An 11,926-nucleotide genomic window follows, 5' to 3' on the forward strand; every position below is an offset into this window, starting at 1 on the left:
ACAGCCTAAAGCTGCTGAATACCCTCTCCAAACTTACCCAGAGTACAAATAGCTCCCACAATGAGCCATCCAGCATTAGTCCTGGCGGCAGTCAACCGGCTGCTCTGTCCAGCAGACCTGAGCAGTTGTTCAGCTGCATTGAATGCCACCTTGCCTCTGCCGTGAGGAACACCCAGTGGGGAGAGACGGACTGCGCCGAGGATTGCTGCTAAGGCTGCTGAATATCCTGGAAGGAAGATGAGGAAATTAGTGTGGGTGTTTACTTTTTGAGTTATGTGTTTTTACGTGATCTTCGTGTGTGTAATATACATCTTCGAATACAACATATACTATGTGCATATACATAGTATATACATGTTGTATTTGAAGAACTATCATGGTGTTTCTAGCCAGCTATTCTCCGTGAGAAGCTACTTCTATTGGAAAGAACAAAGTTGAAAATACATAAAAAACTAAGTACCTTTTCGGAATTGTTTTACCAAATCTATGTTTTATTGCTACTCTTATCTCCCTATTTATTGTGTGTATGATGTCCGTACATAATATCCAAAAAAGTCATTACCGGGTAACCACAATGAGGACCAATTGTCAATGCGTATGTAAATTATATAAGTAATTTGAAATGATACCAACCAGAGATATGATGCGGCGTAGGCCTGGCCGCGTCGAGAGCATCAACACACTTGTCGATGAGCGGCGTGATCTGCGACGGCAACGCCACGCACACGCAACGGATACACCACGCCGCAGCCAGTCTTGCAGCTACGCATGGGTGTTCTAATACCTGAGAGTAAATGGGATTATTTAGGCTCGTTTGAAATGGGAACAAATATAATGACCACCATAAAATGCTTTGATACCCTTAGTTTTGCAACCAGAAAAATCTACTGAACACCAGAAAAATAAAGTCTAAAAATGTAATAGTACCAGCTATTTTAGTCACGACTTCACTTTAAATTGTATTCGACCACCAAATTTAGTAAATGATCACCAACTCTTGACGACCAAATTAATGTATTATTTTTGCCTAAATAAGTCACTGTGATTGCCATAAAATGTAGGCTTATTATCAAATAAAGTATTATGATGCCATATTAAGTTATGTGTCCGGCTTGCAATGCATGCGTGAGTGTCAGTATGACGAGTGACAGGGGAAAATGGAAGAAAATGACATATTGCGCCGACCCCAAGTAAAATTGGGAACAGGGCAGGAGAAAGAAGAAGAAGAATGTGTTTCTCAATACACTCCCTCGAAAACACACTCTTATCGCACTGTTTAGAGGCATGCAATAGACAATTTTCCACCCTAGTGCAGGAAAAGGGTCCCCATAATGTAATTACATTTATTGTATCAGGCCGAACTTATTTTTTTGGAGTCAGTTTACTTAAACAGGATAGCAAGATGTAAAAACTTTGATTATCATTTTATATTAAAACGCTGGTATAATTTTGATGATCATTCACTACTTTTGGTGATCATTTACTACTTTTGGGATAACAATGATTTATTTGGACTCATTTTGCTTAAATAGGATAGCAGAATGTAAAAACTTTGGTTATCATTTTACTTTAAAATGGTGGTTTAATTTTGGTGATCATTTACTATTTTTGGCTTGCGCATGATTTATTTTGGAGTAATTTCACTTAAATGGGATAGCAAAGTGTTAAAACTTTGGTTATCATTTTACATTAAAATGCGAGTTTCATTTTGGTGATCATTTACTATTTTTGTCTGCTATTTGTTACTATTTCTGGTGATCAGTTAAACATAAGCCGTTTGAAATAAAAAAAAAATAAGTGAGTTTGAGTTTTACAGTTTGGTTGAATGTTGTAATCTAAGGAATTACAGAAACTACAGGATTCGAAAAAAAAATCAGTGTTAGTTAGCGTATTTATCGAGGAAGACTATTGGATTTATGTTATTCTGATGTGTAAGCTATACTACAGTCAAGTTTCATCAAAATCCGTTGAGCCGTAAGAAATTACAAACATATACACACTAACAAACTTTCATATTTGTGTGATATTTTACCACCTGGAAAATACCACAAATAGCACCTTTCTTGGTAGTTGGGTAAAAATATCTTTTACAGTCAAAAATAATTACACTTACAAACAGTTAAAATCATACTTACAGTACAAATAGCATCGAGCATGTTGAGCGAGGTGTCAGACACGAGGTTCTGTACTGATGTTCCCAGTTGTAGAGCCAGTTCCCCCGCCTCCATCAGCGCACATACTAGCAAGTGCTGGCTGAACAGCGTCTCCTGAGTAACAGGGAGAAATAAGTTAGAAGTTTTTGGAAAAAAATCATCCAAATTGAATAGGTTAAAAACTAGGTCGCTCGGGCGTGGGATATCAAAAGATTTAATATGTGAAAAAAGCTAATTGATCATATAAATATTTGTGGTTCCTCAGACGATTTAATTTGATCTTTATTGATGTCTACATTTATATAGAACTTTCATAGACCAGTGCATTATATAATCTTTTACACAATCTATTCGCATAAGGTTCGGACTCCACTGAAGCAGAGAGATTTTTAACAACCAATAGAACTTCTCCGCTCTATTCTAATCTATACTCCGCTTCGCCTTGACCTGAGGTTCGAAACTAAAAAATGTTATAGTTCGGCCATTCAGAGAATGCGTTCCTGACACGTCGCGATTGAACTGACGACGTAACTTTGCAATGGCGTTGCAGTTACGATAAAAATATTTTTGCTGGTTGTTTACCGTTTTAACAATTGAGGAGCATTAAAACAACATTATTATATCAATAATCAATGAATGTTATAATTTTGTGCCAAACTGAGTGTCAAATAACTTGGTAAACAATATTTTTCTAAATCTATACTGCGCTATTACAAGGTTATGTCAGCGGTTTATATTTTGTAGTGCTGTGCTAAAAATAACAGGCAAGTATCGTAATCTGTTCTTATACAGTTATAATATAAAATAATACGTTTTGATTTTCTTTTTAAGAATTGGAAAATAATGGACTATAAGACTTAATTATAACGTTTATGAAATATAAAAATAAAACTATGACCAAACCGCATTTTTATACTTAGATTAAAAATGGTAACCCCAAATGGCGTTATGGGCCGCCATTTTGTGACGCTAAAACAGTCGTCCGTTGTCGTTTCGTGCGCATAGACCACGTTTTTCAAGTGTTTTTATTTGATTACCCGGCTTTTGTTAGACCGAGATATCAGGATTGATTCTGTTATTGATAATAATATAATTATACATGTAGGCGAAGATGATGATGAAGACACCACCTCCTCAAGCAAATCGGAGTCTGATTAATATTCTGTTCGCACATTCAATTCAATGTACTTGTAACAAAGAATAAATAAAACAATTTTATTATATGAATATTACCTTTTTTTGGTTTCCACTTAAATAACTAAAATATAAAACAAATGATTCCGCCAATTTAAAACGAAAATAATCTTAAAATAATGCGGCGGTTCATTTTGAAGGAACGGTAACGAACTCAGTGTTATGTTGTGCCCATCACTAGTCGTGACTAACTGATAGGTGTCAGGAACGCATTCTCTGAACGGCCGAAGTATAGGTAGTCCTAATAATATGAATCAAAACATAACAACTGCTTTTTATATTCTGTTCATATAAACGACGTACCTGATTACAATCCTTAGCGTTCTCCGGGTTGAAGTCAATACTGTTCATCTGTTTGATAACAATCTGTATGATCTCGCGACACGCCGACGCCTGCGCCTTCTCGCCTAACATCTTGCCGAGGGTGTTGCGTAGGATGTAGTTTATACATTTTCTATGGAAATGTTATAATAATCAGCATTTGGCATTACTAAACTTATATCTGCGTGTTTAGCGAAGTGTTAGATGACAAGTCGAAAACGAATTCGGGAGATTTCTCAAAATAAACATGAGGGAATCGGGAGGTGTCTAGTATGAAACAGGGGAATCGGGAGACATCTTGCAAGAAATGTATGTATAGGAATCTGGATATGTTTTGCAAGAATCGTAAGGGAATCGGGAGGCGTTTTGCAAGAAACATACGGGTTCACGAGACATCTTGTTAGAATCATAAGCTTATCATGGGGTGTCTTGCAAGAAACACGAGGAAGGGGAGATATATCGCAAGATTCTTTTGGGGATTTGGCTGTTTTATAGAAAAAGGAATAATTATATTCTCGTAATTTATGAGTTGCCGAAATAAGGTATAAATAATATGCCCGAGAACAGCGCTGCGAGCCCACAGTTCTAGCAATGTTAATAATATTTTCATATAAACTTACCTATTTATTTTATTTTATTTATTTATTTATAAACTTACCTAGAATAAACAGCGTCGACATGCGAGCTAGCCGCCTTAGGATTAGCTACTAAATCCAGCACGTGATTCAAGAAAGTCGTCATATTACGTTCCAGCCACACGCCGCCCATATTTTGTACGAACACCACATACGCCTGAAAAGTGGAGAAATTGTCTGTAAGTATTTTTGACGAGAAATCGTATGTAAGTATTTGTAAGTGGAATTTTGTTATTCTTCGTTGTTAGTAAACGAGACATTGTTTTGTATATCCTGAAGGTAATTTGATTTTGACGAGACTGTTTATCTAGTGCCTTTTTATAATATAAGATTAATTGCAAAAAAAAATGTTGTGAAATGTATGATGAAGGAATATCTAAAAATGGACAACTAAAATTCGCTAAATGTAAATTTATTTACCTTACCGTAAGTTTATGATTGTTTACCTTAAAATACCTGTATCAATGTTGTTTTGTAATGATGTTGGACAAGTTTAAATCATTGCCTTATGACTGCGTAAGAACTTAGAAGCATCTTTTAAAACTTTTATGATTTTCTTTCGTAAATGCTAAAAAACCTATCAAAGACTGTTAAAGCTGTATGCACACTTAAAGTGGCTACCCACATAATAATAGTTTATATAATATTTATTACTGTTATATTTGTATTTACTATGGGCGCTAGTTGCCTAAAATAAATAATGTAAGGAAAATAAGTATTTATATTGTATTTTTTGTTAGTGTACACTGTGTCACACTTGGAGGCCAGCGCTTTTGGTTAGTTACATTTTATCTTTTTACAATAACCGTCTTTTTAGCCTCACAAACTTATATCTAGTATGAAGTAATATTTAAACTTACATGTGTAACACAGACGCGAACTTCCCTATTAACACCGGAACTGGACTTAATGATCTCCCCCTTAAGGAATGAGGTGCCGCCGCGAAGGAACGCGCCCATCAGTAAGTTTAGCGCCTCGTCTAGAGACACTACGTTCTTTGGCGGGTCTTTCTTTTGTTGCACTGGAAATAAAAAGATATTATGAAGATTTATACTGTTTTTTTGTGCCCTAAAGGGTCCGAAACAACTAAATCGATTTAAAACATTATTTTGTTGGGAAGCTACATTATACCCAAGTGACATATGCTATATTTTATCCTGGTACCTACGGAAGGTATTTTCTAATGGTCGCGGAAAACAGATCGTGCCAAATAAAATATGTCGTAGGTATATACAGATCTTTAAATATATTTCTAACGTTTGTAAAAAAAGTGATTTAATTCGGTTTAGAATCATACCTGATTGAGCTCCGACTTTCAGTTTGGAATTGAGATTGGTAACTTCACCAGCTTGCGTGATTGCTATTAACGCGCCCAGCAGTTCTGCTATAGCGCACCTGTTCAAAGAAGGAAACAACTTGTTACTCTGTGACTAAAACTAAGTATAAAAATTTTGGATAAGGGTTGTTAAATACATTTCCTTGGTTCGGGGATACAAACAAAATTAAAAAGTAACTCAAAGACGGCTATATCAGTTTGACTGAAAAAAACGGCAGGGAGGTAAGTTTTATTAAAACCATACGACCAAAAGCAGAATATTTTTTATCCTAACTGGGAACGGGATACTAAGTGGGTGAAACCACAGATAAAATATTAGCTAATTATGGATACAGTAGTAATCCACTCACCTCAAAGAATAATCACTAGAATGTGCAGCTCTTAAACACGCGGCCGCTATGGCATCCAAGTCCGCCGGAGTCAAACGCATCAACGGCAGTAGATGTCGCAACGTATGTGCTGCTGCCGCTCTCACTGCCGTCGCTCTCTCGGAGACCAGCGCGGCGCGAGCGGCGCGGGAGACTTCGCGGACGGCAGCGGGGGCTGCTGTGCCCATGCCTACACAGATCTGTAGGGTAAGGAAGAAAGGATGTTTAATTTGGTGGTTATAAAATAATATCTAATAATAACTCATCATCATCATCTCAGCCATAGGACGTCTACTGCTGAACATAGGCCTCCCGCTTAGATCTCCACAGATACCTGTTGGAGGCGACCTGCATCCAGCGTCTTCCGGCGACCTTTATAAGGTCGTCTGTCCACCTCGTTGGTGGACGTCCTACGCTGCGCTTGCTAGTCCATGGTCTCCACTCCAGCACTTTTCGACCCACTAATTACTATTTTATAAAAACTTAAATATTTATAAAGTTTATGATAGTCACGGAATAAAAAGTATGAAAGTTTACTAAACAATACGAGGTAATTTATATAAGGTTAATATTAAGGTAAATACATAAGTAGAACCTATAAGTATTTATATTCACTAATTACCAATGTTTTTACTACTTTGCTAGACTAAATGAGGGTCACGAAATTTAAGGTATATACTAAACAAAATGTGTTAATTTAAGTATGTATAATAATAAGGCTAAAACAAGTTCATGCTGTTTAGATTTCGCAATCTTTAGGTTTTGCTGAAAACAAACATGTTTATTTTTTTAAGATGCCATCTGTTCTTGGAATACATCATAGTTCCATGATGAGCATCTGTGCTAAGTTTTTGCATATTCGCTGTTTACCATCTACTGGTTGCTAAATAGCTTATACCAAATGTATTAATACAATGAAGTACAAAATAAAAAGATGAGCTTAGGTCGTCAACAACAAAGCCTCTTTATGGCAGACTAGCTTCCGCCAGCGGCTTCGCCCGCGTGGTGTGTTGATAAAAAGTAGCCTATGTGTTAATCCAGGGTATCACCTATCTACATACCAAATTTTAATCAAATCAGTCCAGCCGTTTTTGCGTGATTAAATAACAAACATACATCCATACATTCTCACAAACTTTCACATTTATAATATAAGTAGGATAACCAGAAACCTGCTTGGTCTTTAATAAACCAAAATACTAAAACAGGACCGTGAGCTAGTTATTACGTCATAACCGCATGTATCATGATATATCATCAAACAGTTTCATTGTTAATTAAATTGTATTACTGTTCCTATTAGCTACAACAACAATATGTGTTGACAAATTATCTGCCATTCAATTTAACACCATCGTTCATGTCAAAGCGTCAACATGAAGAACCCACTTGATTGTTTAACTAAGTAGTAAAATGGAACTCAACAAAGAACTGAAAACTGTTTTTACGTGTGTGCCCACTGATAAGAAACGTCAATTTCCCTAATGTATTCAAAAAGTTACTGTAAATGGCCTAGAAACCATAAAATACCAAGTAACTGAAGCATCTTGTAAAATAAAATTATGGATATTGCCTTTGCAGGGCTTACAACTACCCTACAACTCTACAAAGTTACAACTCTACAACCCTACCTCAAGGGTAGTTTGAGCATTATCAAGGGCATTTGAAGACTAAGGGGAATTAGATTATTCTTTATCCTCTTGAAGGATATATTTTTTTCTACTAAACATATAATCTATCTATGCAGTAACACAACCGTAAAATGTAAAAAATGGATGCCCAAATTAACACACCTGATTAATAAAACATAACTGATATCAAGTTACATAATTAGGTAACTTTAAAAAAGTTCTTGATAAGACCATTTTATGTAATAAAATATTGTAAACATTATTTTATCGAATGACCTGCATGTATCATATGACATAAATGTAATAATAAAAGGCTTATGTTTAACTGATCACCAGATATAGTAACAAACAGCAGACAAAAATAGTAAATGATCACCAAAATGAAACTCGCATTTTAATGTAAAACTATCACCAAAGTTTTAACACTTTGCTATCCTATTTAAGTGAAATTACTCCAAAATAAATCATGCGTAAGCCAAAAATAGTAAATGATCACCAAAATTAAACCACCATTTTAAAGTAAGATTATAACCAAAGTTTTTAAATTCTGCTATCCTATTTAAGCAAAATGAGTCCAAAAAAATCATTGTTATCCCAAAAGTAGTAAATGATCACCAAAAGTAGTAAATGATCATAAAAAAAGTTTTTACATCTTGCTATCCTGTTTAAGTAAACTGACTCCAAAAAAATAAGTTCGGCCTGATAAAATAAATGTAATAACATTTTGGGGACCCTTTTCCTGCACTAGCGTGGAAAATTGTCTATTGCATGCCTCTAAACAGTGCGATAAGAGTGTATTGAGAAACACATTCTTCTTCTTCTTTCTCCTGCCCTGTTCCCAATTTTACTTGGCGTCGGCGCAATATGTCATTTTCTTCCATTTTCCCCTGTCACTCGTCATACTGACACTCACGCATGCATTGCAAGCCGGACACATAACTTAATATGGCATCATAATACTTTATTTGGTAATAAGCCTACATTTTATGGCAATCACAGTGACTTATTTAGGCAAAAATAATACATTAATTTGGTTGTCAAGAGTTGGTGATCATTTACTAAATTTGGTGGTCGAATACAATTTAAAGTGAAGTCGTGACTAAAATAGCTGGTACTATTACATTTTTAGACTTTATTTTTCTGGTGTTCAGTAGATATTTCTGGTTGCAAAACTTAGGGTATCAAAGCATTTTATGGTGGTCATTATATTTGTTCCCATAATAAAATCAAAAACCCCAAATGCCTAAAATCATACTTGCATAAAATCATGGAAGCAAAGAATTATTCGAACATCGAATTCTCAAGTCTCACCTTTTCAAGAGTATTCATAATCTCCAGTCTAGTTTGCGACTCAGCATTTTTCAGAGACCTAACTAGGGTTGTCACAGTCTCTTCATATGATCTGCCCATCATACGTCCAAGTTTCTCATACATACTGCCGAGGCAACATATGGCAGCCCTGGAACATACACATGTTTTTAAAACGTAGAAGAGGTGTAATAGGATTATAGTTATAATCTTTCATAAGCTCATTACGGCTTTACGCGGGAAATGTTTCTTATGTTATTGTGTGTGATCTATTTAGAATTAAACAGATGTTCGATGAGTGATGAGATGACCTTTGAAGAGTAATTAAAAGGTTGATTGATATAACAACATTTTGCGCCGTATAACTTTGCATTTCTGAAGTTAGCTGTTTGACTCTAAGCATTTATTTCGTACAGATGTTCCATGACGCTTTCTTGTCCAAAGATGGCCAATATTGAAAACCCGAAGGTAAACTATTTACTTTGCGAAAGTCAAAATGTGAACAAATCACTACTGTGGATTCGTGAAAACCAACTACAGAAATCAAATATTATATAGCATGTACAAGTCACAGATAAGGGTTCAGGAGGCTTCCTAATTTTATCTAACTCTCAATTAACTAAGCCTTGAGACCAATTTTTGTAAAAAACTTAATGTTATTTATTCCTACAACTAAACTAGTCTCTACTCTCTAACTAGTCTAACAATTAGCAGTAGGAAATTCTTTCTTATGTTTGACAATATTAAATAAGGCTAGACTATCTCACGTACAACAATGCCTTTAGTACTCGTAAAACTTAGATATGCATATCATGTTAGAAACTTAGAAGTTTTAGATGTTTAATTTACAAACTGCTGGTTGTCTAGCTACCACCCACACAGCAAATATTATGCAAATCTGTTTGCTGTATGTATGTATACATATTCTGACCTACTAATATTATCATAAATGCGAAAGTTTAGATGTATGTACTAATATTTGTCTTTTATGGCAGAAAATGGATTTTGCTTAAACTTAGCAGAGGTATAGCTTCTAAATCTTAATAATATATAGGCTACTTTTTACCTAAAGTCAATATGTAGTTCTCTCTCTGGAAGCAGGCGAAACCATGGCAGAAGCTAGTTCAAAAAACTATTTAGGTTACGCAAGAGCTTTGTTCAGCTATGAACTATCTGTGACCTTTATCTTGGCATTTACAAGTGCTTAGCAAAATATAGTTCATAAGGACAATAAAGCAAGTCCCATGGGGTAAATTAGATTTAGGGTCATAAGTGCAGTCTTTTGAAATAACATATTACTTTTACTTCCCCTTTTGCAGACCTAAATACTTCGGAATTACTACATAAATACACAAAAGTACATTTGGACCTGTGTAAATGATTAATTAAGGAATAAATGATAATAAAATAATACTTACAGTCTTGTCGGCAAATAAGATGGAGAGTCATCCTTAACCTTGATGATGTCATTGCATTTGTTAACTGTATCAAATAGTAGGAATGTATCTCCCACAGAGAATAAAGTAGCCAAGTTCCGAGCTAGCAACCTCCTTGCCGGTCCACCAAGGTTCTCTCGTAAAAGGTTGACCAGCTGAGCTACCAATTTTTGCTGGCAGCTTTTGATGTCAGACTGTTTGAAAAAACAATAAATATTCATATTTTAGAAATTGAATGGAAAATGTGGTGCAGAATTATTTACTTTTTTAATTTTTGTCTTGCAACTTTAATTTGGATGAAAAATAACCTACTCTTATTGAATAACTTCTTTTGTTTGATGAATTATAAGTATTTGATACACAGCAATTGTGTAAGCATTGTGTGCAGTAAATTTGAGAATGTATGAAGATAGACTTATCAAAGAAATATTTATTTTTACAATATTTGATATTCTGTAATACCCAGTAATCTTCAAAATTAAGTATTTCTTACAATAACTGTTTGGTAATTACAGACCATAGATTTAGTAATTTGTATCGGCAATTGTCTAATGTCATAGACAGAAACAAAAATAGGTTTCACAGCAATATTTACCTTATGTGCAGCCACAAGTACTTTGTCAAGGAATCGGAGCCACTCAAATATGAAGTGTGGCTTCTTATCATCAGGTAGCTGCTGCAGAGCAGACTCATTCAGAGTCAAGGAATGGGACACCTCCATTTTTCTAAAAATAAATAAATATGGCCAGTTACAATTTGATTTTTTTTTTTTGGATTTGTGTTCTGGTTGTTCTAATTTTGAAAAGTTTGATTTAAATCAAGTTCTTGATTGTTAATTTACTTGAGGTGGTTGTATATTGTATCAATACGAAGGTAATAAGGTCCTTGTTTCAGTTATTTTGCTAACATGTTCTCTGTTATTTCTTTAACATTTTGTTAAATCATTCAACATTATGTTATCCACAGTTTACTCATGACAACAGTACATAAACCTAGTTTCACTAACATGCTCTTTTACTGCGTGCGAAAACAGAATAACGAGCGCAGACTCGATACGTGTAACACAACGAAGTTTGTTTATTATAGTTAATTATACCCCGCAATGGCGTCAACCTGATGAATCAACCGGAGACTGATAATATTACACAGAAATCGGCACAGGGTCGAATAGTTCTACTAAAATACTGTCTATCTTGAAACGTAATGCAATACATTCACGATCACAATAATTAAAAAGTAACAAACCAATGAACGTGGGTTGGAAGTCGAAGAAAACACTTTCACATATTATAACTAAGAATATTTTGAAGAAATACACGTCCTAATCTCAGTTAAGAGCTAAAACAATAAATATTAACTAGCCACAATATCCACAAAACTATAGTTGATGATTATTTAATTAAAATACACAATATCACTCGTCCGCATACACAGCAGGCTGCCCAAAGCAGTGAAATGAAATGTCAAATTAATTAATGTCAACAAATGGTTTTCTCGAAATGACAGTTCCTACTAAAATAATTAGAGTAACGAAAACCGGTTAT

At 34.9% G+C, this 11,926-nt stretch overlaps 1 protein-coding gene across 1 annotated transcript in view; it reads right to left on the minus strand.

Annotated features, from left to right (window-relative positions):
- Positions 1 to 11,819, minus strand: part of LOC124640608 (HEAT repeat-containing protein 5B) — a 36,097-nt gene extending 24,278 nt beyond the window's left edge. Inside the window, exons 1-12 of the mRNA XM_047178447.1 lie at positions 11,628 to 11,819; positions 10,978 to 11,107; positions 10,365 to 10,576; positions 8,950 to 9,097; positions 5,990 to 6,207; positions 5,601 to 5,698; positions 5,164 to 5,324; positions 4,327 to 4,460; positions 3,651 to 3,801; positions 2,136 to 2,267; positions 634 to 784; positions 38 to 226 (exon numbers count right to left, since the gene is read on the minus strand). Coding sequence (XP_047034403.1) covers positions 38 to 226; positions 634 to 784; positions 2,136 to 2,267; positions 3,651 to 3,801; positions 4,327 to 4,460; positions 5,164 to 5,324; positions 5,601 to 5,698; positions 5,990 to 6,207; positions 8,950 to 9,097; positions 10,365 to 10,576; positions 10,978 to 11,103 — 1,720 coding nt within the window. The 5' untranslated portion in view covers positions 11,104 to 11,107; positions 11,628 to 11,819. The remainder of the gene's footprint in view (positions 1 to 37; positions 227 to 633; positions 785 to 2,135; positions 2,268 to 3,650; positions 3,802 to 4,326; positions 4,461 to 5,163; positions 5,325 to 5,600; positions 5,699 to 5,989; positions 6,208 to 8,949; positions 9,098 to 10,364; positions 10,577 to 10,977; positions 11,108 to 11,627) is intronic.
- Between the last annotated feature and the right edge of the window lie 107 nt (positions 11,820 to 11,926).

The sequence above is a fragment of the Helicoverpa zea genome, chromosome 21 (genome assembly GCF_022581195.2).
Source record: "Helicoverpa zea isolate HzStark_Cry1AcR chromosome 21, ilHelZeax1.1, whole genome shotgun sequence".
Lineage (NCBI taxonomy): Eukaryota > Metazoa > Arthropoda > Insecta > Lepidoptera > Noctuidae > Helicoverpa > Helicoverpa zea.